The sequence below is a fragment of the Sparus aurata genome, chromosome 3 (genome assembly GCF_900880675.1).
Source record: "Sparus aurata chromosome 3, fSpaAur1.1, whole genome shotgun sequence".
NCBI classification, from domain to species: domain Eukaryota; kingdom Metazoa; phylum Chordata; class Actinopteri; order Spariformes; family Sparidae; genus Sparus; species Sparus aurata.
In genome coordinates, this window is record NC_044189.1 from 30,894,751 (window position 1) to 30,916,510 (window position 21,760).

General features: G+C 41.4%; 1 protein-coding gene across 6 annotated transcripts in view; it reads right to left on the bottom strand.

Moving 5' to 3' along the window:
* Positions 1–19,131, bottom strand: part of tspan13b (tetraspanin 13b) — a 51,688-nt gene extending 32,557 nt beyond the window's left edge. For 2 of the 6 annotated variants that reach the window (XM_030410494.1, XM_030410506.1), the window contains exons 1-5: positions 18,869–19,131; positions 14,888–15,055; positions 4,655–4,735; positions 1,612–1,725; positions 1,311–1,421 (exon numbers count right to left, since the gene is read on the bottom strand). In XM_030410494.1, coding sequence (XP_030266354.1) covers positions 1,311–1,421; positions 1,612–1,725; positions 4,655–4,735; positions 14,888–15,055; positions 18,869–18,931 — 537 coding nt within the window. In that variant the 5' untranslated portion in view covers positions 18,932–19,131. Of the gene's footprint in view, positions 1–1,310; positions 1,422–1,611; positions 1,726–4,654; positions 4,736–14,328; positions 14,482–14,887; positions 15,076–18,868 lie in introns of all 6 variants that reach the window. The other 4 variants (XM_030410478.1, XM_030410491.1, XM_030410498.1 and 1 more) reach the window with 3 other exon arrangements.
* Between the last annotated feature and the right edge of the window lie 2,629 nt (positions 19,132–21,760).

The following is a 21,760-nucleotide window of genomic DNA, read 5'->3' on the forward strand; positions in this document are numbered from 1 at the left end:
GCCGAGGCTCTGCAGCGGACCCGAGTTCGACTCCTGGCCTGGGTCCCTTTGCTGCGTGTCACTCCCCCTCTCTCTCTCCCTGTTTCCTGTCATATCTTCAGCTGTTCTATCAATAAAGCCATAAAAGGCCCAAAAATATTTAAAAAAATAAAAATAAATGTGGAGCCGCTGCCTCATCGAGAACTCCACCAAGCACATAGATGAGAGGTGACAGTGGAGCGACCTGAAACTTTGTGAGTTATAAAACCAAAAACATAACTTCCTTGTGGGGGCTAACAAATCGCCTTCCACTTATTCAACGTGCTTAAATATGAGTCATATTTCAGAAAAGCGCCCATTTGTGCTTGTTAAGCTAACTGCTTGTTAATGAGAGATAAGAATAATCAAATCTGACAGCTGTCTGTGTCGGCTGTTTATCTTGCCACAAACTTCTTTCAGATATAGAGTTTATTGTGACTGCTGTTGTAAACATTGCTGTTCCTACCAACATCCACAGTAGCAGTCACAGTAGTCATTTCTTGGTTTTGTCACATTTTTAGATGTGTAGCATGTATTTCTAGTTTGCACTTGCCCTCCAATAAATAGCCTAATAATAAACCAGTGTTTTATTGTTTTTTAAGAATTGCAGCTAAATTGCATGTCTTCCAAACCTTAGTATTATGATGATGTGAATAAACTCATGTTGACAAGGGTGAACGCAAAAGAAATGGCAATTGCATATCACTCACAGCTACACAGGATACACAGCTAAGTAGTTAGCTTTCTATGAGAACTTTGTTTAAAAATTTTACATCAATCAATCTACACATTGTGTAATTAAGGCCTGAAAAAAAATTTGGCACGCGCTGTGCACGCGCATGTACTGCCCTTTTCTGACTTTGAGCCCCTGCCCCTCTGTAATCATGTGCACGTCCTTGGTCTGGAGTACCCTACTTAGCCTGCTGTCTGCATGACCATCCCGGATAAGCAGAGGACGATGGATAGATGGACTATGACAGAATGTATGACTATTTTGGTCACAAGTTTCACCACACTTTCTGTGATAAAACTCTGAAAGGAACTTTCTTACCAGATGGGGTTCCATGTTCTGATCATGTGCCACTTATTTTCTCTGTCAGAGTTCCTCAGCACCAATCTATACTGACGTACGCAGTCTCTTGACAGTTCAGGTCAGGTAGGACTGTGCTAGGACACTTCATTTACAATGAACCCTAAGCTTAACCCTAGTACAAATACTACAAATACTACTAATGCTAATCCTTGTGCTCAGCAACTAACAACCTGTCAGCTCTGTTGTAGCTGTGTCTCACCTCGGTAAAGCTGAAGAAAAGTCCAATCCCTCCCACAAAGTGGAGAACCTCTCCAGCGTGTTCCTGAATTTTATTTGCACAGGGAGAACAGGAGTTGTTTGGAAAACAAGCCTGCAAGGGAACGAGAGACAAAAAACTTCAGACAAAGGCTTGTGACAGCAGGTTTAGATAGTTTTAAGATTTCAATTTGAATTCTACAGCTTTTCTTCAAATGATAAAATCCTAACAATGTAAAAAACACATTGATCTGTTTGAACATGCTGGAATGTGACAGGGCACAAGAGCACTGTATCAAACTCACTGCGTCACAGGTGACATTGGTGTAAAAATGTTTGAAACCACAGCAGTTGAGGCTCTTCTCCACATCCCTTTGAGTGCTCTGAGAGTTATTCCAGCCCACCTCCAGCAGCTCATCCTGCAGCACACAAACAGGAGCATTATGAAGCATTTCTGCTCATGATATTATTTTCATTTGCAACAGTTTGTTTGTAAATGACAGTCACAGCATTCTGACTTGTTTATTCCACACCGTCTTACTATAATGTGATTTCTTTTAATCACACATTAGGGAAGTATATAACATGTTAGCTGCATCATTGTTTTCCCTTTGGTATGTACTATTAATATACACTTACATGTTGATGAAGGTTCTCAGTAATTCTAAGTGCTGTATTGTTGGCAACTTGACTTGTTTCAGTTTCTTGAGAACGTTTCACCTCTCACTGAGACTTTTCTTTAGTTCTTACTAACTGGAGGGGGGCTGCTTTAAAACTGTCCTTACAGAGTAATTAGGGCCACTTTTAGGTCATTGTCCCAACCAGCCTTCATGTGGGTTGCTAGTGCTAGGTGAGCCAAGGTGTGAATGGTTGTTAAGCTATCTTGGGAGGGAACTCAGTACTGAGTTGTAGGTGGGTGATTAGTATGTCTTAGGCCACCTCCTCTGTTCAAAGACAGTCGTTCCAGTTTGACATAGATGGATTCCTTTACTCCTCTTTCAAACCATCTGTCATCGCCGGCCAAAATGATTACATTGTTGTCCTCACAGGAATGTTTTTTTTTTTTCCTTCAGATGTGAGTGGACAGCAGAATCTTGTTATTTTGTCTCCCCAATGTACACATTTGTGCAGTCCTGGCTGCATTGAACAGCATAAACTACATCACTTTGTTTATACCTTGGTGTTTTGTCCTTAGGATGGACAAGTTTCTGCCTCAGTGTGTTGGTAGGTTTGAAGCGAACTAGGATGATGTTTTTTTTTTTTTTTTCAACCATCTTTTTATTAATAACAAGGTACATAAAGACAGTTATATAAACAGACAAAGGACTTTTGGATTTTCTAAAGAACACATATACAAATAAACAAATACACAAATACAACCCACCACCCCCCCACTCTACAACATCTAGTGCATCCAAATTTATAGAGATTAAATATGTGGATAAATAAATAAAGGTTATGATATTAATAGGTAAAGGTATCATTCAACAGGTACAAAAAATTAGACAAAGAGAAAAAAACTAGGATGATGTTTAATGAAGATCCTCCAGAGTTTCTCGGATGTTATGCGATACAGGGAATGACGATGTTGTTATGTTTTCTCATCTCCTCCTCTCTGTCTGCTCTGGATCTTTTTTAAAACCCTGCAAACTCCCCTCCAGTTAGTTAGAACTGAAGAAGCCTCATGGATAAGAGGTGAAACGTCTTCAAGTATCTGAAACAAGTCCAGTTGCCTAGGATAAAGCACTTAGAATTTACACTTTCATCTTACCATGGTCGATGGGCAGTAGTGCCCTTAAACTTCACTACAGGTATTTTTAATAGAACACTCTTTTAATTGGTGTCCCACAAAAAGAAGTAATATTCAAGACTTCAAGTTTTGACCAGTAACTTTTAATTCTAAATCCTGGTACTCGACTGCTATTCTCCTAACAGCGATTCCACATCACATTCTGATGTTCTTGGTCTTGTCTTGTGTGGACTCAGTGTCAGACACTCGGGCTCAGTATATATCTCTGACTGTGGACATTCTGAACAACTTTTGGTCATTGTGAGAAGTAGCTTACAAACATACTTACACCAATATAGGTAATTTTATATACAGTGGCTCTGATCTCATTATTTGATAGTCATCAGTAGCATTAGCGAAGGTGTAGTGAACCATTCTGTTATTTCTGGTTGCAGTAGCTCAGTAGAGTCATTAAAGTTTGAACCAGTGCCCACAGGTCTCTTCCACTTCACCACAAACCACAAACCACAAAAACCAGCAAAACCAAGTCCTCGAAGGTTAACATGATATTCATCACTTCTGAAATAGTGCATATGATTGATGTTCTTCAGGGTGTTGAGGTTTATCAACATTAGTTTCTTGTGGTACAGGAATCAAGTCAAGACAAAAAGTGTCCCCTTGGTTGCTCATATCTTGTTAAATATGATGCGTCTGGGATGTTAAATCATTCCAGGAATATCTTTTGGTGTAGCCGCTTCCTCTTACCCTGCCCTGTCCTCTTGTACTTCACTGAAGGATTTCATACATGGCCCAGAAGGCCTTTCAACAACTCTTTTGTTTACTTACTGCACTGGTTTTGTTGCACGTTATAGAGGTCCGAGGACTGAGGACCACCTGAACAAAAATACTTAGGAGTAGGATGAGGTCACATGACTTTTTCTGAATTTTCTGAAGTTGAGGAGGGTTTCTTAAAAACACTATTAAACAAGTAAGTGACTTGCAGTTTGATTTTCTTGGACTTATACAAAGGAGTGACGGACCAATAAGGAAAAGTCAATAGTTCGAAATTTTGGAAAAAAGGCTCCTATCTTGAGTTTGTATTGCTTTAATTCATTAAGATACACAGGTAGAAGAGAAAAAGGAGAGGAGAATGGAAGTTATGAGGTCACTCAGAGGCTGACATTAAGCTGACAGTACACATAAACATACATGATTGATAGCTATCCTACAGCTAACTGTCATGGTCCTGTCCTTTTAGTTTCATTGTTTGTGTGTTCTATGTGTTTCTGGGATTTTGTGGTGTCTTTTGTTTGTTTCCCTCCTGTGTGCTCCTCCCCAGTCTGCTTTCCCTCCAAACCTTTCTGGTATCTGTCTAATTACCCCTTCCCTGTTCCTAGTGTTTTTTATCCCATTACCCTCACCTGTGATCTCTGCCTCACTACACCTGCACCTCCTACCCTCGTTAGTTTAGTTTGTATTAAAGTCCAGTCTATAGTTCAGTCTTTTTTGAGTCATATGTTGTGTATTTCAGTTTAATTTCTTAGAATCTTAGAATTTTTTTTTCCTACATAGAACTGCTTTTATTGTGAACTGAATGTTTTGGTTTTTTTTTATCTTACCTGTTGCTCTCTGTTGATGGCCAGACAGGCACTGGAAACAGAGAACTGCACAATAAATACCATGAACAGGATGATCATGTACTGAGCATCACTGTCAAGGAACAACAACAAACATTGTACATAATACACATAATCCTGCTTACAGCTGGTGTAACTGGCTGGAAAAAGTTATTTATCTCTACAGATGTCTTTTATGAATAATAATTGTGTTTTTCAACAGTTTCCAGTCTGGTTTAAAGACACAGTAAGCACCTGTTAAGGTAACTGACCTACTGCTGACTGCACTTTTACACAGTTGATTGTAATATCATCTTGAACAGGCACCAAGGGGGTTGGTTATTGGTTTATTATGCTCATACCTGTCCAACAGATTTGTTTTAATTGTCATGAGTGACTCAACCTAACTAACATCAACAGCTTGGTCTAGTTACAGTGTCCCTCAAGGCTCTGTACTTGCCCCTCCTCTGTTTTCTACATGCTGCAGGTTATTCATAATCGTGAAACACCTTAACATTTTTATGCTGCCGACACTGAGTTACAAATGCTGATAAAACCATAGATCTCAGTAGCTGAGCAAAACTCACATCTCGCCTCTCAGATATAAAATCTTAGGTTGTACCAAAGTGTCCTTAAATGTACTGCTCTTCAAATTCCATCAGTTTTAGCAATCAGTTAAATAATATGAAGCAGGCTACTCTGTATTTATCGTAATATTTGATGCTTACCTCTGTTTGTTATAGTCAATAGTCAGTTTATAGTTAGTTTTGATGTCAAAAATGTTGTTCAGTCCATCTACAAAAAGTTATACATGCTTTGATCTATTCTTGGCTTGATTATTACAATGCATTTTATGTGGGTATCAGCCAGATCTCTCTCTACCAACTCCACAATCACATCACCACCTGTGCTTGCCTCCCTACACTTGCACCCTGTTAGATTTCAAATCAATTTTGCCCTGTTGACCATTAAGAATTGTGGATGGAGTCCTGCTAGTCACAGTTTGTGAAAAAAGGTGATAGGACCTTTGCTCACAGGCCCACACACCACCCAGACTCAAACCAACAGCCAACTGCCTTTATCCGACCACTCTGTTGCCTCTTGTCTGACCCGTTCGGCAGAAAAGTTGCATTGAACACACCGCTTCGACATGCTGCCAGCTCCACAGTAGCATGTGTGTTCTGTGCTTGCGCGAGATGCAATAAGCGGGTGGCGTTACATGAAAACAGGAAATGACTGAACGGAGTGCATAGAAAAACAAAGCGCACACAGTATGCCCCTCCCACACACCGCGCTGATTCGCTAGCACACCGCCAATCAGAATGGTCATACAGCTAGCACAGATAATCCAATGGCTCAGATGGCCGACAGCCAACCTTCTCATACTTCGCAGGCTGAATTGGAGCAGACAACGTCCGCGCGGCTCCGAAAGCTTCCAACGCTGCTGAACACACTGAACAAATTTGTTCCCGACGTCGTACAAGTCTCCCCAAACGCCTCAGACCTCCAGGGGTTGGGCCAGTGTGTTCCTGCCTTTAGAGCCCCTGTCATGCTTCATGTATTCTGTGTCTTATGACTCTTGTCTTATGTTTTGATTTCCTTGTGTCTTCTTAGTGTTCCCCTCTGTGCTCTTTCCACTATGTTCTCTCCACTGTATTTTCCCATTCCTCCTTTCTTGTCTGTCTCCCCCTGTCTGTCAGTATTGTGTCCTTCATGCCCTCTTCTCTGTCTTCCCCCATCATCTCACCTGTCCTCCACCCTCCTCTCAATATCCAAATGTTTTTTTTGGATATTGATTTCTTATCCCTGAGTTTTGCCTTTTTACTAGATTTTGGAACTAGCTCCCTTGGTTTGTTTTTGTATGCAGCTTTTGTTTGAATAAAGCTCGCCTTCTGTTCTCCCTGATCCTGCCTCCTGTCTAAATCTGCATTTGGGTCCATCCTTTAGTTTTCCCCTTTAACCCTCTGGACTCTATGCTGGCCATTTGTGTCCACCTCACTTCCTTTTTGTTGATCATTTTAGCTGTGTTAATGCATATGGAATGATATTTCCCAAGGGTCTGGATTTTTGGCTGATCTTTCAATTTTCAAAACCTGCTCTTTAAATATGTCAATATTATACTGTGTATCTACAATTGTACCTTATGGCTCTATCGTGGACACTTTTGGCCAATTGAAACCCATTAAAACCACATTTTTTAATTCCTTGTGATTTACAGTATAAAATCATATAATTTAGGTAAAATGGCTTTCATTCTAAACTCAACACTTGAAAATTTTAGTTTTTAATGTTTTTTACCAGATTGTGTCATTTGTCCATTTTTGGGCAAGTGAGCAATTTCAGTTAATATTCTTAGTTTCCACTAGGGGCGTATGATGGCTTCCTGCACTCCAATGGAGCAAATGAATGACACAATTTTGACATATTTGTGATCCTAAGGATGTCAGGTAATGATGTGTGTTTGTGCATGAAAAATTTTTTTAGTATTAGCAAGATAAAGTGACATAAATTACAGTGTATCATACCATACAAGTTTTGGTGAATTACTCTTGGTACAGGTTATTGAGCTTTGAGTTTCCAAGGCAAACCTGGCTGTGATGCACAGGTTGAAAACACCTGTAACTTTGATCTTTTCATAAAAAAATGCCACACACAACTACACAATAGCCTTTACATTCTCAAATAGCTGCTCTCCAAAAAAAAGGATCACAGGTCATCTTGACCTCTGGCTTCTGGGGAAACAAAAACAAAGTCTGACACTGTTTATAAATCTGTCCTGGAGTTTTTGCAGGTGCAGTCAGTACTAATGCTATAAGTGAGCCTATCAGCTCCCAGATTCTTCTTTATCTGTAGGATGGCGAGAAGGTCATATGCCCTGACTGAAGCACTTGAGTATGTGATTGGCTCAGAGAGTAAAGATGGAGAGAAATCCTCTGCGGTTGAGGAGGAGAAATCTTCTACCCAAGATGAGGACACGTCCTCTCCTGAAGATGAGGGGACACCTTCCTCAGAGGATGACAGCAACACCACTGATGACGACTTCCAGCCAGTGCCTGATTCCTCTTCCTCAGGGGAAGAGGACAGTACAGACACAGCGATGGAGGCCGATCAGCTGATGGCAAAGACAGAGGGGCTGGCGGGTGAGTGGATGTCTCGTCATGGGAAAATAATGTGGTTTCCCACTGCTGAAGAGACCCTGCACCACAATCCAGTATCCACTGGTTTCACCCCAGGGCCCACCCTGTATGCAGTTGCCCATATCAGCAACCTGAGGTCTGCCTTTGACCATTTTATTACGGAGGAGATCATTCAGCTGCTGTGCACCAACACAAACCTACATGGAAGGCGAAGGTGTGAGGATTGGAAGAATGTGGATGAAGTGGAGATGAGAGTCTACATTGGGATTCTGATTCTGGCTGGCGTCTACTGCTTAAGACATGAAGCAACACGTGGCATGTGGGATGCCAAGACAGGACGGGCCACGTTTTGTGCCACGATGCCCCTCTACAGCTTCACTCAGATCAGCGCTAACATCTGCTTTGATGACAGGCTCTCCCACCCAGGACGCTTCAGGAATGATAAACTCGCTGCATTTTGCACCCTGTGGGAAAAGTGGGTTGCTTGCCTCCCCCTCTTATTTAATCCAGGGGTTGATGTGTGTGTGTGTTGACGAGCAGCATGTTGCATTCATAGGTCATTGTGGACTTCGACCAGTTGCGTGCACAGACCTTTTGAAAGGCAGGGGTGAAAGGCAAAAAAAGGGCACATACAGCAAGTTCTTGCGACTGAAGAGGGCACAGTAGCGCGCGTTTTGGCTCCGAGGAGGGCACTTTAGTGCCTGATTTTGTCACCCAAGAGGGCAGTTTATCATGTTTTAACCAGCCAAGGGGGCAGTTTGTTGTGTTTTGCCAATCAAGAGGGCACTTTAACGCACTTTTTGGCTCCCAAGAGGGCGCTTCAGCGCGCGTTTTGGCTCCCAAGATGGTGCTTCAGCGCGCATTTTGGCTCCCAAGAGGGCACTTTAGCACGCATTTTGGCACCCAAGAGGGCACTTTAGTGTGCATTTTCCAACAATTAGGCCACTGCCCACCCCCCCATGCACACCACTGACATCTACAATATATTCCCAACAAGCCTGCAAAGTATGGCATTAAAATCTGGTTCACCTGTGATGTGGCAACCTCCTATGCCTGGAGCCTGGAGATTTACATGGGAAAATGACCCAGTTAATTCTGGAATTGATTAAAATTTTGGTTTTCATGATCAGGACTGATGTCAAATTTGAAAAAAGGAGCAAATATTTTCAGTATATAGTGTTTGTATATAGCCTTTGGTAAGCAAACAGGAGGTGGACACTTTTGGCCACGAACAAGCTAAAAGGGAGTTTTTATGTTTTTTCTGGCACTGCACAAAAAACTAATGAAGCATAAAAATCATTGATACTGCTTATTATTGACAACCATTTAGCTGCAATGATGGTTAAAGAATAATTCAGGTAGCATGTATTATTTTGTAAAAACATGGTGATTTAATGCTATTCTCCCTTATAAATCATCAGAATTATGTTATCTAATAGGCATTTAAAGGGTTAAAATTCAGAATTTATATGAAATTTTAGTTTTCATGACCAGGACTGATGCAAATTTAAAAAACTGGGAAAAAAAGTGGAATTATTTTTATATATGTATTAGTTTTATAGCATTTTAGAAATGTAAACAGGAGGTGGACACTTCTGGCCACGAACAAGCTGAGAGGGAGTTTTTATTTTTTTCTGTCACTGCACAAAAAACTAATGAAGCATAAAAATCATTGATACTGCTTATTATTGACACACATTAAGCTGCAATGATGGTTAAAGAATAATACAGGTAGCATGTATTATTTTGCAAAAACATGGTGATTTAATGCTATTCTCCCTTATAAATCATCAGCATTATGTTATCTTATAGGCATTTAAAGGGTTAAAATTCAGAATTTGAATGAAATTTTAGTTTTCATGACCAGGACTGATGCAAATTTAAAAAACTGAAAAAAAAGTGGAATTTTTTAAATATATGTATTAGTTTTATAGCATTTTAGAAATGTAAACATGAGGTGGACACTTTTGGCCACGAACAAGCTGAGAGGGAGTTTTTATGTTTTTCTGTCACTGCACAAAAAACTAATGAAGCATAAAAATCATTGATACTGCTTATTATTGACACACATTAAGCTGCAATGATGGTTAAAGAATAATTCAGGTAGCATGTATTATTTTGTAAAAACATGCTGATTTAATGCTATTCTCCCTTACAAATCATCAGCATTATGTTATCTAATAGGCATTTAAAGGGTTAAAATTCTGAATTTGAATGAAATTTTAGTTTTCATGACAAGGACTGATGCAAATTTAAAAAAACTGGTAAAAAAAATTGAATTAGCATTTTGAAAATGTAAACAGGAGGTGGACACTTTTGGCCACGAACAAGCTGAGAGGGAGTTTTTTCTACTTTGCCTTCCCTGCACAAAAATAACAATGCATAATAATCAATGTTGTTGTTAATCAGTTACATATCTCAGACTGTGTTATTGATAATACAAGATAAACCGGTAGCACTGAGAAGATAGGCAGTGATAATTTTTGTGGTAGTTTTCCAACAAGCGCATTGTGCAAACAAATTGGCATTTGAGGGGTTAAAAAATTAAAAATGAATAAATTTTTTGTACTTATGACAATAACTGATATTCATTAAACATTTTATGCAGTAAAAGCATCAAAAAACATACAAAATCCCAAAAATTACAGACTCAATCTGTTGGTGGCCATTTTTGGCCACGAACAAGCTGAGAGGGTAGTAAAAACGAACAAGGCCAGAGGGTTAACCCCCCCCGTGACAGAATGATCGGACCCAATATGGACTCAGCAGACCTCCTCGTACTGAGAATTTTGGACAAAGGGATCGCGTTTAAACAAGGGGAGATGGATCTGGAGGAATGGCTTCAGATCCATCTTGATAATGATAAGGAACTGGTCAAGTGGCCCGCGCTGAGGAATAATTCTGGATTAATGTCACATCTCGCATGGGTTAAGAAAATGAGGGAGCAGGTAGAAGAGGCTCACAGCAACGGATACCACTTTTCTGGCAGCTGCCTGTCCACCGGCTTCCAGGGCGCCGGCTCCTGGGGATCCTCTGTCGGCTTCCAGACCGCCAGCTTCCAGGCTGACCGCTTCCAGCGAACCTCCGTCAGCTCCCAGGCTGACCGCTTCCAGTGAACCTCCGCTGGCTCCTGGGCCGACCACTTCCAGCGACTCTCCGTCGGCTCCCAGGCCGGCACCTCCAGCAACTCTCCGTAGGCTTCCAGGCCGCCGGCTCCCGGGAATCCTCCATTGGCTTCCAGACCGCCAGCTTCCAGGCTGACCGCTTCCAGGCTGACCGCTTCCAGCGAACCTCCGTCAGCTCCCGGGCTGACCGCTTCCAGTGAACCTCCGCTGGCTCCCGGGCCGACCACTTCCAGCGACTCTCCGTCGGCTTCCAGGCTGACACCTTACAGCATCCCTCAGCGGGCTTCCAGGCCGCCGGCTTCCAGTGGTCCCACGTCGGCTTCCAGGCTGCCGGCTCCCGGTGATCTTCCGTCTGCTCCCAGGCCGACCACTTCGGGAATCCTCTACTGGCTCCCAGGCCGCTGGCTTCTGGGCCGACTGCTTCCAGCGAACCTTCGTCGGCTCCCGGGATGATCGCTTCCAGCAAACCTCTGTCGGCTCCCGGGCCGACTGCTTAAAGCGACTCTCCGTCGGCTCCTGGGCCGACACCTTCCAGCGACTCTCAGGCCGACAGCTGTCAGCACCTCTCAGTCGGCTCCCAGGTTGACAGCTGCCAGCATCCCTTCGCCAGCTTCCAGTAGTCCCACGTCGGCTCCCAGGCCGCCAGCTCCGGGTGATCTTCCGTCGACTCCCAGGCAGCCAGCTCCCGGTGAACCTCTGCCGGTGGCCCCGCCAAGTTCCAGGGGGGTCTTCCTGTCAGCGGTTCGACATCTAGAGCAGTGGTCCCCAACCACCGGGCCGCAGAGAAAGAATAAATACGTTATTTTATTTCTGTTCCGCCCGCTTCCCGTGGGTCCCAGCCCAAGTCCCTGACCTCCCAAGGGCTTACGACTTCGTCGCCAGCTTCCAGTGGGACCCAGCCCATGCCCCGGCTTCCAGAGGACTTCTGCCTTCGCTGCTGGCATCCAGAGGATCTCAGCCTTCGTCTTCGCCGCCAACTCTCTGTGGGTCCCAGCCCACGCTGCTTCTGCCGGCTTCCTGTGGGTCCCAGCCTTCGACCCCGTCGTCGACATCCCGATGGTCTCTGCCTTCCCCCCCTCTGTCGACCCCCCAAGGGTCTCAACCTCGATCTCCTGAGGGTCTCAGCCTTCGCCCCTGCCTTCAGCCTCCTGAGGGTCTTAGCCCTCGCCCCCACTGTCGGCCTCCTGAGGGTCTCAGCCCTCATCCCCACTTTTGGCCTCCTGAGGGTTTCAGCTTTTGCCTCCACCCTCCCATCGTTGTTTGGACTTTGTTTGGATCACCTCACTTGTTCCTCGTCTCGTCATTAGTGTCTGTGTATTTAGTTTCTACCTGCCCTCTTCTCTTTGTCCGGTCATTGCTTCTGTCAGGTGTTTCTGTGCATGCAGCTTGTCTTCTCCGAGTTCCTTCCTTTGTGTTCCTTGTTTCTCCAGTTTCCCTTTGGTAAGTGTTTCTTGGATTTTGATTTCTTATTCCTGAGTTTGTTGTGTTACTTTGTTTTTGGAACTAGTTCCCTTGGTTTGTTTTTGTATGCAGCTTTTGTTTTAATAAAGCTCGCCTTCTGTTCTCCCTGATCCTGCCTCTTGTCTAAATCCGCATTTGGGTCCATCCTTTACTTTTCCCCTTTAAACGCCCCCATGACAGCCCCCACACTATGGAACTCTAAAGCCTGATTTATGCTTCTGCGTCGCGGCGACGGCGTAGCTACGTCGTCGACGCAGACCCCTACACGGACCCTACGCCGTAGCCTGACGTGCGCCTCCAAAAAATCCTGACTACGCGTCACGTTGACGCGTCGAGACGCGAACGACAAGGACTGCGATTGGTCCGCTCAGAACGTGATTTCCAGCAGTTGCTTTTCCGGTCAACAGTATAACAACACCGCCACCGCATTTGTTGTTCAATATCCACGAGCTCCATCTCCAAAAACACCCGCTCCATCTCAGTTGCCATTGTTTACTGTCTGACCGGAAGAAAACCAAGGAATCCGATATGAACCCCCTGAAACCAAACAAAGACACAGCCACACCCCCCTAGCCGCTTGGCGGAACAACGCATTCCCTCGACGCAGAACTACGAATGCTCAATGACGGCGTAGGGTCGACGACGTAGCTACGCCGTCGCCGCGACGCAGAAGCATAAACCAGGCTTAAGACTGAACTAAGACACACTGAATCTTCTTTGAAATCTCTTCTCAAAAGCTTTCTTGTTGTCGAGGCCTATGTCTTTTTTTAACGTATTATTTTACTTCCTCTGTGCTCTTTGGCCTTATATTCTCATTCTATCTGCCTAGTTTGGTTTTATTGCCTTTAGTAAAGCACTTTGTAACATGGTGAATAAGTGATGAATTCCAGGGTTGTAGTGATGTTTTACATATCAGAGCGCACCTAAGACATGCACACACAGTGTGCACACACAAAGTTACGTTGTTTTACAACTTTTACCTTTTCAGCTTTATAAAAAGTGAGAGGATGTTTTACTTATTTCATCCTGACTAGTTAATGTTGGCCAGCTGTAAACTTCACAAAGACTACCGGCTTCTTTTAAGTGGAATAATTTATTTCTTGCAGTCCTGTAGCCAGGATTTTATTAGTACTGACATCATGCGTAGGCCTATTAGATGGAGCAGCTTTAAAAAGGAATTAGAAAATCTTGAACAGCTCACTGACCCAGATGAGACTGACTTCTCTCACATACATGACTTTTTCATGGCCCTGATGCGATCTTTCCTATGGAAACCCAGTTCTGCCGATTAAAGACAAAACATTTTAAAACTTAGCCTTGATTAAAATATGCACATACAATACCAGTCAAAAGTTTGGACACACCTTCTCATTCAATATTTTGCACCAGTTGGCATTCTCTTAATCAGATTAATGAGGTAGATATCTAGAATATTTTTCAATTAAAAGCATAGAATATAAAACATATTCTGGTTTGTTTAATATTTTTTAGTTTACTGCATAATTGCATATGTGTTCCTTTATCATTTTGATGTCTTCAGTTTTGATCTACAATGTAGAAAATAATAAAAATAAAGAAAAACTAAATTGAATGAGAAGGTGTGTCCAAACTTTTGACTAGTTGTGTACATATTCCTGTGTAAAGACACTTATTTTAAGGATTTTGGGGATTAGAAGGCAGAATGTAAGAAGTAATAAATAGGACTTTATTGTTGACATTTTATCTCATAATTATGACTTTTGTGTCTTTATTTAGATTTGTTTTTAATCTCATTTCAACAGTTTTTATCTTGTAACTTGAACTTTTTCTTTCATAATTTTGAATTCCTAATAATAATGATGTTTTATTTAATGTCATAATCTCTACCTTTAATCTCATGATTATGGCTCTCTCATTATTTTGAATTACCATGTAAATATGTTTTCATCAATCTTAGTTTTCATTTTATACTTTCCTTTACTGGTGAAAATGGGCTTCCATATTTATCACCGTGAACCTTGCGTGAAGCACAGACACTCCTGGAGTGGGTGATAACTGACAGCAGCAGGTAGGATGATGGTTTATTCAACTGTGTCATAATGTTTTTCCAACTATGAATATTTTGCCACTGAAAATGCACATAACACCCAGAGTGAATGACAGGAAAATACTGTATGTGTTGTTACATATATGTCACATAATGTAACTAGCTGCGCATGCAGAGCTATTCAACTTTTCCAATGAGTAGATGCCAACCTATGTTCAAAACGTGGCATACAACTAAGTAGTTTTAGCAATTAATCACTTCATTTTTTAAATATTTAACCAGATTATGCAAACTGAACATTTTATTTCTTCACTTGGAGCAAAAAAGTGCCAGAGTGGTGCTCGGCAGCATTACACCTTTACTATGATGAATTTATTTTTAAATACTGAATTTATTCTATCACACAACATTTCCTGGGTGGCATTCATATACATTGTCATTCAAGGAGAAGTGATAACTGTCATAGAGTACGCAGTGTTAAGGATACAAAGAAGAGCAGGACTTGATGATGCTTCATGGCCCCGATGAGGCCGGCCAGGGCCACAAAGAAGAGAAAGACGCCCACACCGATGATGCCTCCCACCACTTGGAAACTGGAGACCAGACCGAACCACTTCCCCCACGCTGCGATGCCGATCATCAACAGGCTCACCATCTGTAAGACAGACACACAGACTGAGACTCAGTGATATAATTATTGTGTAAGAGTCAAACATTATCTTTTAAAACATGTAATCCTAGCAGTAATTTTAACAGTTTAACATCAAACCACAGTGGCACTGAATGTCTGCCAAGGCCCTAACAGTGTAGAACTCTATATCTTAAACCAGCCAACTGCTTAACCTTTGTTTTTTTTTATCCTGCTGACAAACCAACCAACCCACCAACATAAAAACTGACAAGGGTAAAAACATAAAACTGAAACACAGCAACATTATTTGTAAAATGTAAAAAGAGTCTAATCTGCTACATTGATTATATGAACACTGAGTTCGATGTGTTGCCGATGAACCAGATCTAATTGAGGCAGGCCTCATTTCACTTCCTGTGTGTTTCTGCCACCTCCTGCCTCACTTCCTGCTGCATGGTGTCTTTCTCAGAAACAAGAGAGAGAAACCACAGAGGAGTGTTTCAGTTCTGCTTAAAAAACAGAACAAACATGTATGCACAAATGACACTACATCCTCATCTGAGTGTTGTTTCCCCTTGAATTTAAATCTGATGGAATGCCACATCCTTACATCATCTTACTGCTCAGAATAACTGGGGCAGGCAGGTGTTGTTTGTTAAGATACTGTATCTTAGTTTTGCAAGTGACACTAAATTCTACTGATATTCTTAAAATAACTTTATTCCTTACGGTTGTTTTTCAGTGTTGTTCAACGTTGAAGCTGTAGAGGAACTTTGGTTATATAGAATATAACAAACTGGTGATTTTGCACTTTTACACCTACAAGATAATAGAAAGAAATGAATTATGTTTGGAGGTGCTGGTAGGTGGTAATTTTGTTACTGTTTGAAAGTTGGACGGCCAGGCTAGCTGTTTCCCCCTGCTTCCAGCCTTTATACTAAGCTAACCACTTTCTGGCTCCAGTTTAAGAAATGCTGTAGAGACACAACGATCTTCTCATTTAACTCTCAGCAAGAAAGCGAATAAGTGTATTTTCAAAATGATTCATTTACCTTTAGATTAACATTAGGGCTGCAACTAACGATTATTTCGGTTGTCGACTAATCGATTGATTATTTGTTCGATTTGTCACGATTATTTTGGCAGCATCTGTTTCGACTTTGGTTTTACCTCATATTCTCAGAGCAAATTAAAAACCCATGAAACATGCATTTAAAAACATAATATTTTGAAACACAACTGGATTTTTAATATATCAATTGAACTAATTAATACTAATTATTACAGTTTTTATTTGATTACATATCTTACAAATGAATTATTATGTTATAAATCATTGCATTAAGTGGAGGTTTACTATTCAGTGTTTTATCCAATTTATATCATTACTGTTTGGTACTGATTTAATATCCTACACAAGAATAGTTACTGATATTGTTGCTGTCAGACAGAAACCTCTTATTTGCAAATTTGACTTATCTTTTCATAATTCATTTCACTGGCGTCTGTACACATTATTAATCAGTGAATGTATTCAAAGACCTTGTCTCCAGTTGGCCTCTTGGCTGATGATACATGGGGGAGCATGAGTTCACAACAACCACACTTGTTGTCATTCGAGATCTGTTGCATTTTTAATAACTATGAATTTTGACTGAGAGGAGCCCATGCCAACAGACTCAAAAAACTGATCAGAAAGGCCAGGCCGGAGGTCCTTTGCTGCATGTCACATCCCCCTCTGTCTCCCATATTTCCTAACTGTCTACTGCTTAATAAAGGTGTCTATGCCAGAAAAAATCTTTAAAAAAATGATGTGATGTTGTGGGGGTGGAGCTGGACAATTTGACAGCAGTGTCAGACAGGAGGATGCGGGCGATACTGCAGTACAGCTCTCACCCTCTCCACAACGCTCTGGTCGAACAGAGGAGCACCTTTCAGATTGTATACTTTACTATTTTATTATTTATTTGTATTTTATTGTCTACTTTGATTTTTTATTTTATTTTAATGTCTACTTTAATATTTTATTTTTATTTACATCTTCATCTTTATCGCTTGTTTCCATTCATACTGTATTTCTATTTCTACTTTGCACGGAGCATTGGAACAAAAAACAATTTTCTCCCGGGGATTAATAAAGTATTCTGAATCTGAATCTGAATTCTGAATCTGAATCTGAATCAAAAACGTAATGAAAATATTAGCTAAAATTAAGACATCAGCCCTTCGAAAAGCTGTAAAGATGAAACCCCATCAGGAGGACAATCATCTGAATGAGCTAAATCTCCTTCATGAACTCTGTCCTGGGTTCAAAAAGAGCTTTATGACATACTGCTGTCTTACCACGCTGTGTGTGTGGACATTGACCACCAACAGTCTGAATGAGTCAGCGGCTTACAGCCAAGACACCTTCACCTGGAGCAGTGACGCAGTCTGCTGTTAGGTACAAAACAAATACTGTAGCCTAAATACACTCCTGATACACAAATACACACAAATATGTTAAACCAACCATTCAAGTCGAAATGTGTTCCTCAAAATCCCCTCAACCAACTGTACATATAGTGTGACAACTTAACACTATTTATGGCAATACTCAGAACTTTTACTAAATAAAAGTAGCAACTCCACAATAAAAAACACTGCTTTCCTAGACGATGTTACAAAATAAGTTAAGAGTACAGATGCATAATCAGTGAAATACACTGAAAAAAGGAGAGACAGTTGATTTCAAATCAGCCGTCATTTATCATCATTCATATTTCTTGTTTTAAGATACACTTGAAAAATGTGAGATTATCCTTGAAAATTGTACTGCAGCAAATTAGTCTTGTACTTTCATGAGGTTGTTACAAACTGTGTAATAAATTAAAATTAAGTAACAGAGTCAGTTATCACTCTGTCTGATGTGATGTCAATCTGAGACAAGCCAGATGCGTTATGACATCATCATTCATTTTCTCAGGCAGACAGACGGACAGACAGACAGACAGATGTCCACAGCAGTGTTCACTGGTTCAGTGTCTTAGTACTCCCTACTAGAGTTTGAAATCGCGTAAGTGCCCCTTTAAAATTAATGGAGAGTCCATGCAGGCCTTGTCTGAGACCTAGATGGATCTAAAAATGTGTCATATGAAATAACACCTTGTTGGAACCTGTGGGTGCCAGCTACACGTAAAGGTCATGTTTAGAAACCTACAACAAGATCCATCAGAGGCAGTGGCTGCGCAGACTAATTGAAGGGCAGGGGTGAAAAGAAAAATAAGGGCACATACAGCACATTCTGGCCACTAAAGAGGGCACTTTAGCGTGCGTTCTGGCTCCCAAGAGGGCACTTTAGCGCATGTTTTGGCTCCCAAGCCCAAGAGGGCAGTTTATCATGTTTTAACCAGCGAAGGGGGCAGTTTAGTGTGTTTTGCCAACCAAGAGGGCACTTTACCAGGCGTTTTGGTTCCCAAGAGGACACTTTAGTGCGTTTTTGCTCCCAATTGGACCATGAGTAGCCCCCCCTGCACACCACTGATCAGAGGCTCAAGCAAATCCCACACAGTGCAATGGAAGGCAATTACATTCACAGCCTTTCTTCTGAAGAAAGCAGGCTGCGTTACAAATGTGTAATTTCTCATATGTTGTTTCGGACGGATAGCCCATGGCGATCACCTGATCCTGCTGCCACACAATAAATAATTGATTAAAGCAGTGTCTGACCTCATCAGTGTGTTGTACACAGCGGGATATTTCCCACACTGCGTTTACAGAATAATAAAACAACGACTGTACTGAAGATACCACCTATACATTTATCCATATGGTGTCCTGCTGTCTGCGGATACTCACAACATAGAGGATGTTGAGCGCGCATAGGGAGTGTTTGGAGCAGGTGAATCCAGCGCAGTCCATTTTACTGAATGAACAAATAATCCCTAAAAATCTTTAAAATAAGTGTTCAATCAATATGTCGCCTCCAAAAATACAATCCACACAAAGAAGGAAAAAAACCGCTGAGGCAATAATTCCGCTTCCCCTCTGAAATAGATTGTCATCCAGCAGCAGGTCTGAGCTGGAAAGAACGGAAATTGACGCATCAATGACACACAGTGCAACAGGAGTGAAGAGGAAGTTGGAGATCAAGCCTTCAAAATAAATGCATGATTTTGCTACATGAATGATGATGAGTTCAGGAGTCATAGCCTGATGAGTGAAAGCAGATACTTCTGTATCAATTGTCAGGTGGCAGCAGGATGAACAGACTGTGGCTGGGTGGGTGTTTTAGTATCCTTTGGGTTCTGTACAGACATCTCACTTCACTGATATCACTGATGCCCTGTAGATGATACCAGTGATGTTCTTGTGGTTTTATTCATCCGCTGTAGAGACTTCCTGTCCTGGGCCACGATGAACCATGCCAGTCTGCTTCTCCACAAAAGTTAACCAAAACTTTTTTTTTTCTTTAACAACCAGGGTGGTGATGTGTGACAAAGACAGGTTTACACTTTATGTGATTGGTCCACAATTTTTAAGGCCTTACCTGGTTCCTGGATAGAACTATCTAAACTTGTGTATGGGGACTCTAGTTCTGACAGTAGTTAGAGTTTATATAATTGGCTTTATATATGGTATTATTAATAATAATTTTAAAGGGAATTCCCTTGATGGAACTGTATTTAGATAAAACATTTCAGTAAATATTAATTGAAACACACAATAAAATAAATATGTCCAGTGGGACATACCATCTTATGACGTGTGTTTCTCACTATCAATTGATCTGATTATACTAAAAATGCCAGTTTAAAAAGACAGTGTGTTGTAATGGTAAGAAACTTCATATGCTGTGATAGTAAGAAAAGGATCCAGTAAAAACCTATTGAAGAGAAATTGTAGTCAATAACTCATTTATAAAAATGGAATCTGTTTCATTTCATTCACAGAGGTGGTGATGTCAGCGTTTCCCCCAGTATTTTATGAGACTGTGACGGGGGGGAGAGAGAGGAGAGAGGAGTTATCTAAGTCAGAGTCCTGCACGGATGAAAAATAATGTACTGTGTCGGACACAGATGCAGGACATGCGGACGCCTGGAGACGTGGCTCGGGTTTTACGATTGCCATTTTCAAGGCGTCACTTATCATCAGTCATTATTAGCGACACAAATGATAAGCATTTATATTTCATATGAGCTCATTCATGCGTGCTTGCGCCCTCCCAGAACTCATTCCCTCTACGGTGTCTAACTTTCACTTTTAAAAATTGCGTCCGTCCAATTTTCCTTCGGGCGTCGGTATGAATTTATAGCGGGTCGGCTCGGGTGCAGAATGTAAGTTGTGTCGGAAAACTGGTCGGATGCGGTGACCCGTGCAGGACTCCGCTAAGTGACCATTAAATCCTCTAGCTAATTATCAAGCGAAATATCCAACATGCTAGTTAACGTCAAAGACTGCGGTGGAAGACGACGGTAAAATATTTCCTTTCTCTAACACTGGATTTATTTATGCCTGAATTTTGAAAGTGTGGCGGCTTTTATTTTGCCGTGGCGGTGCTCCACAGTCAATTACATGTAGGGAAAACCCTGGATGTGATGCTATTATTAAGCCTAGTGTTAATTACAGTAGCTGTTCAGAAGAACTAAACATTATGGCAGTGTCATTCTGGATGCATGGCCACTATTCCTGTCAATGGTTACACCTCTAGGACATTGTGATCAGGATAACCTCAGTAACTGTGACAAACAGTGATATAGCCTACTAATAGTGTTTTGCTATATAACTGGTTTGTTGAAAATGTTCACACAGACAAGTCTGTGCCAACATCATTACCTTTTAATACATGTTAAATGTATACTTAATTAAACTTACTTTTTGTTAACAAAATTAATATCTTTATGCACCATTTATTAAGAAATTCCTAACTGTAAAGTTACAAAAGGTGTATACAGTGCTTTGTAAATGGTTAATCAATTAAACTATTAATTTACTGTTTATTAATGGTGGTTATGATTGGTGTGACCAACACAATACCAAAAAATGTGACTATAAATAAAAATGTCTTGCCATAGAGTTAAAAATGCAATATATCATTAAGTCAGTGTTTCCTTGGGGCCATTTGCTGAGGTGATAATGTGACAACTTATGCTGAGGAAGTTTTTAAATATCAAAATATCAAAAACTTCAGTTTATTTGACGTAGCCTGGCATCTATGATGCAGTATGGTAAGGAATCAGGGTCCATGCTTTTATTTTGAAGGCAACATGAGAAAATGGCTGTGTTAGTGTGATCATGTATGTAACTTGACCCCGCTGTCATTATGGCTCAGAAAGGGGCGGGCTTCAAAGCATCCGGCCATTCTGTTCTGTTCATCTCCGGTTCTGTCCCCGGACACTCTTCAAAAACATTGTGGATCAGCAGTCTTGTTCTCAGTCTGCGTGGACGTGCGGTTATATTTCACCAGAGCTGCTGTGTTGCGGCTCCTTTGTGTCGTCATCCACGTTATTCTTCCTGTCTATCGTTACATCATTTATGATTCATCAGCGACCCTGCTGCCCTCAAGACAACACAGTCGTTTCTAGGTTACAGTGGGACTGCTCTCTCTCTCTCTCTCTCTCTCTCTGAAAGTTAAAATATTGTGGGAATACAAACTTGCCCACTTTTGCATGTGACTGTATATATTTTGATTATCTGATTCTAGTTTAAGGAGGGGCCCTGGGACATAAATGGGCTGACTGTTGGTATGAG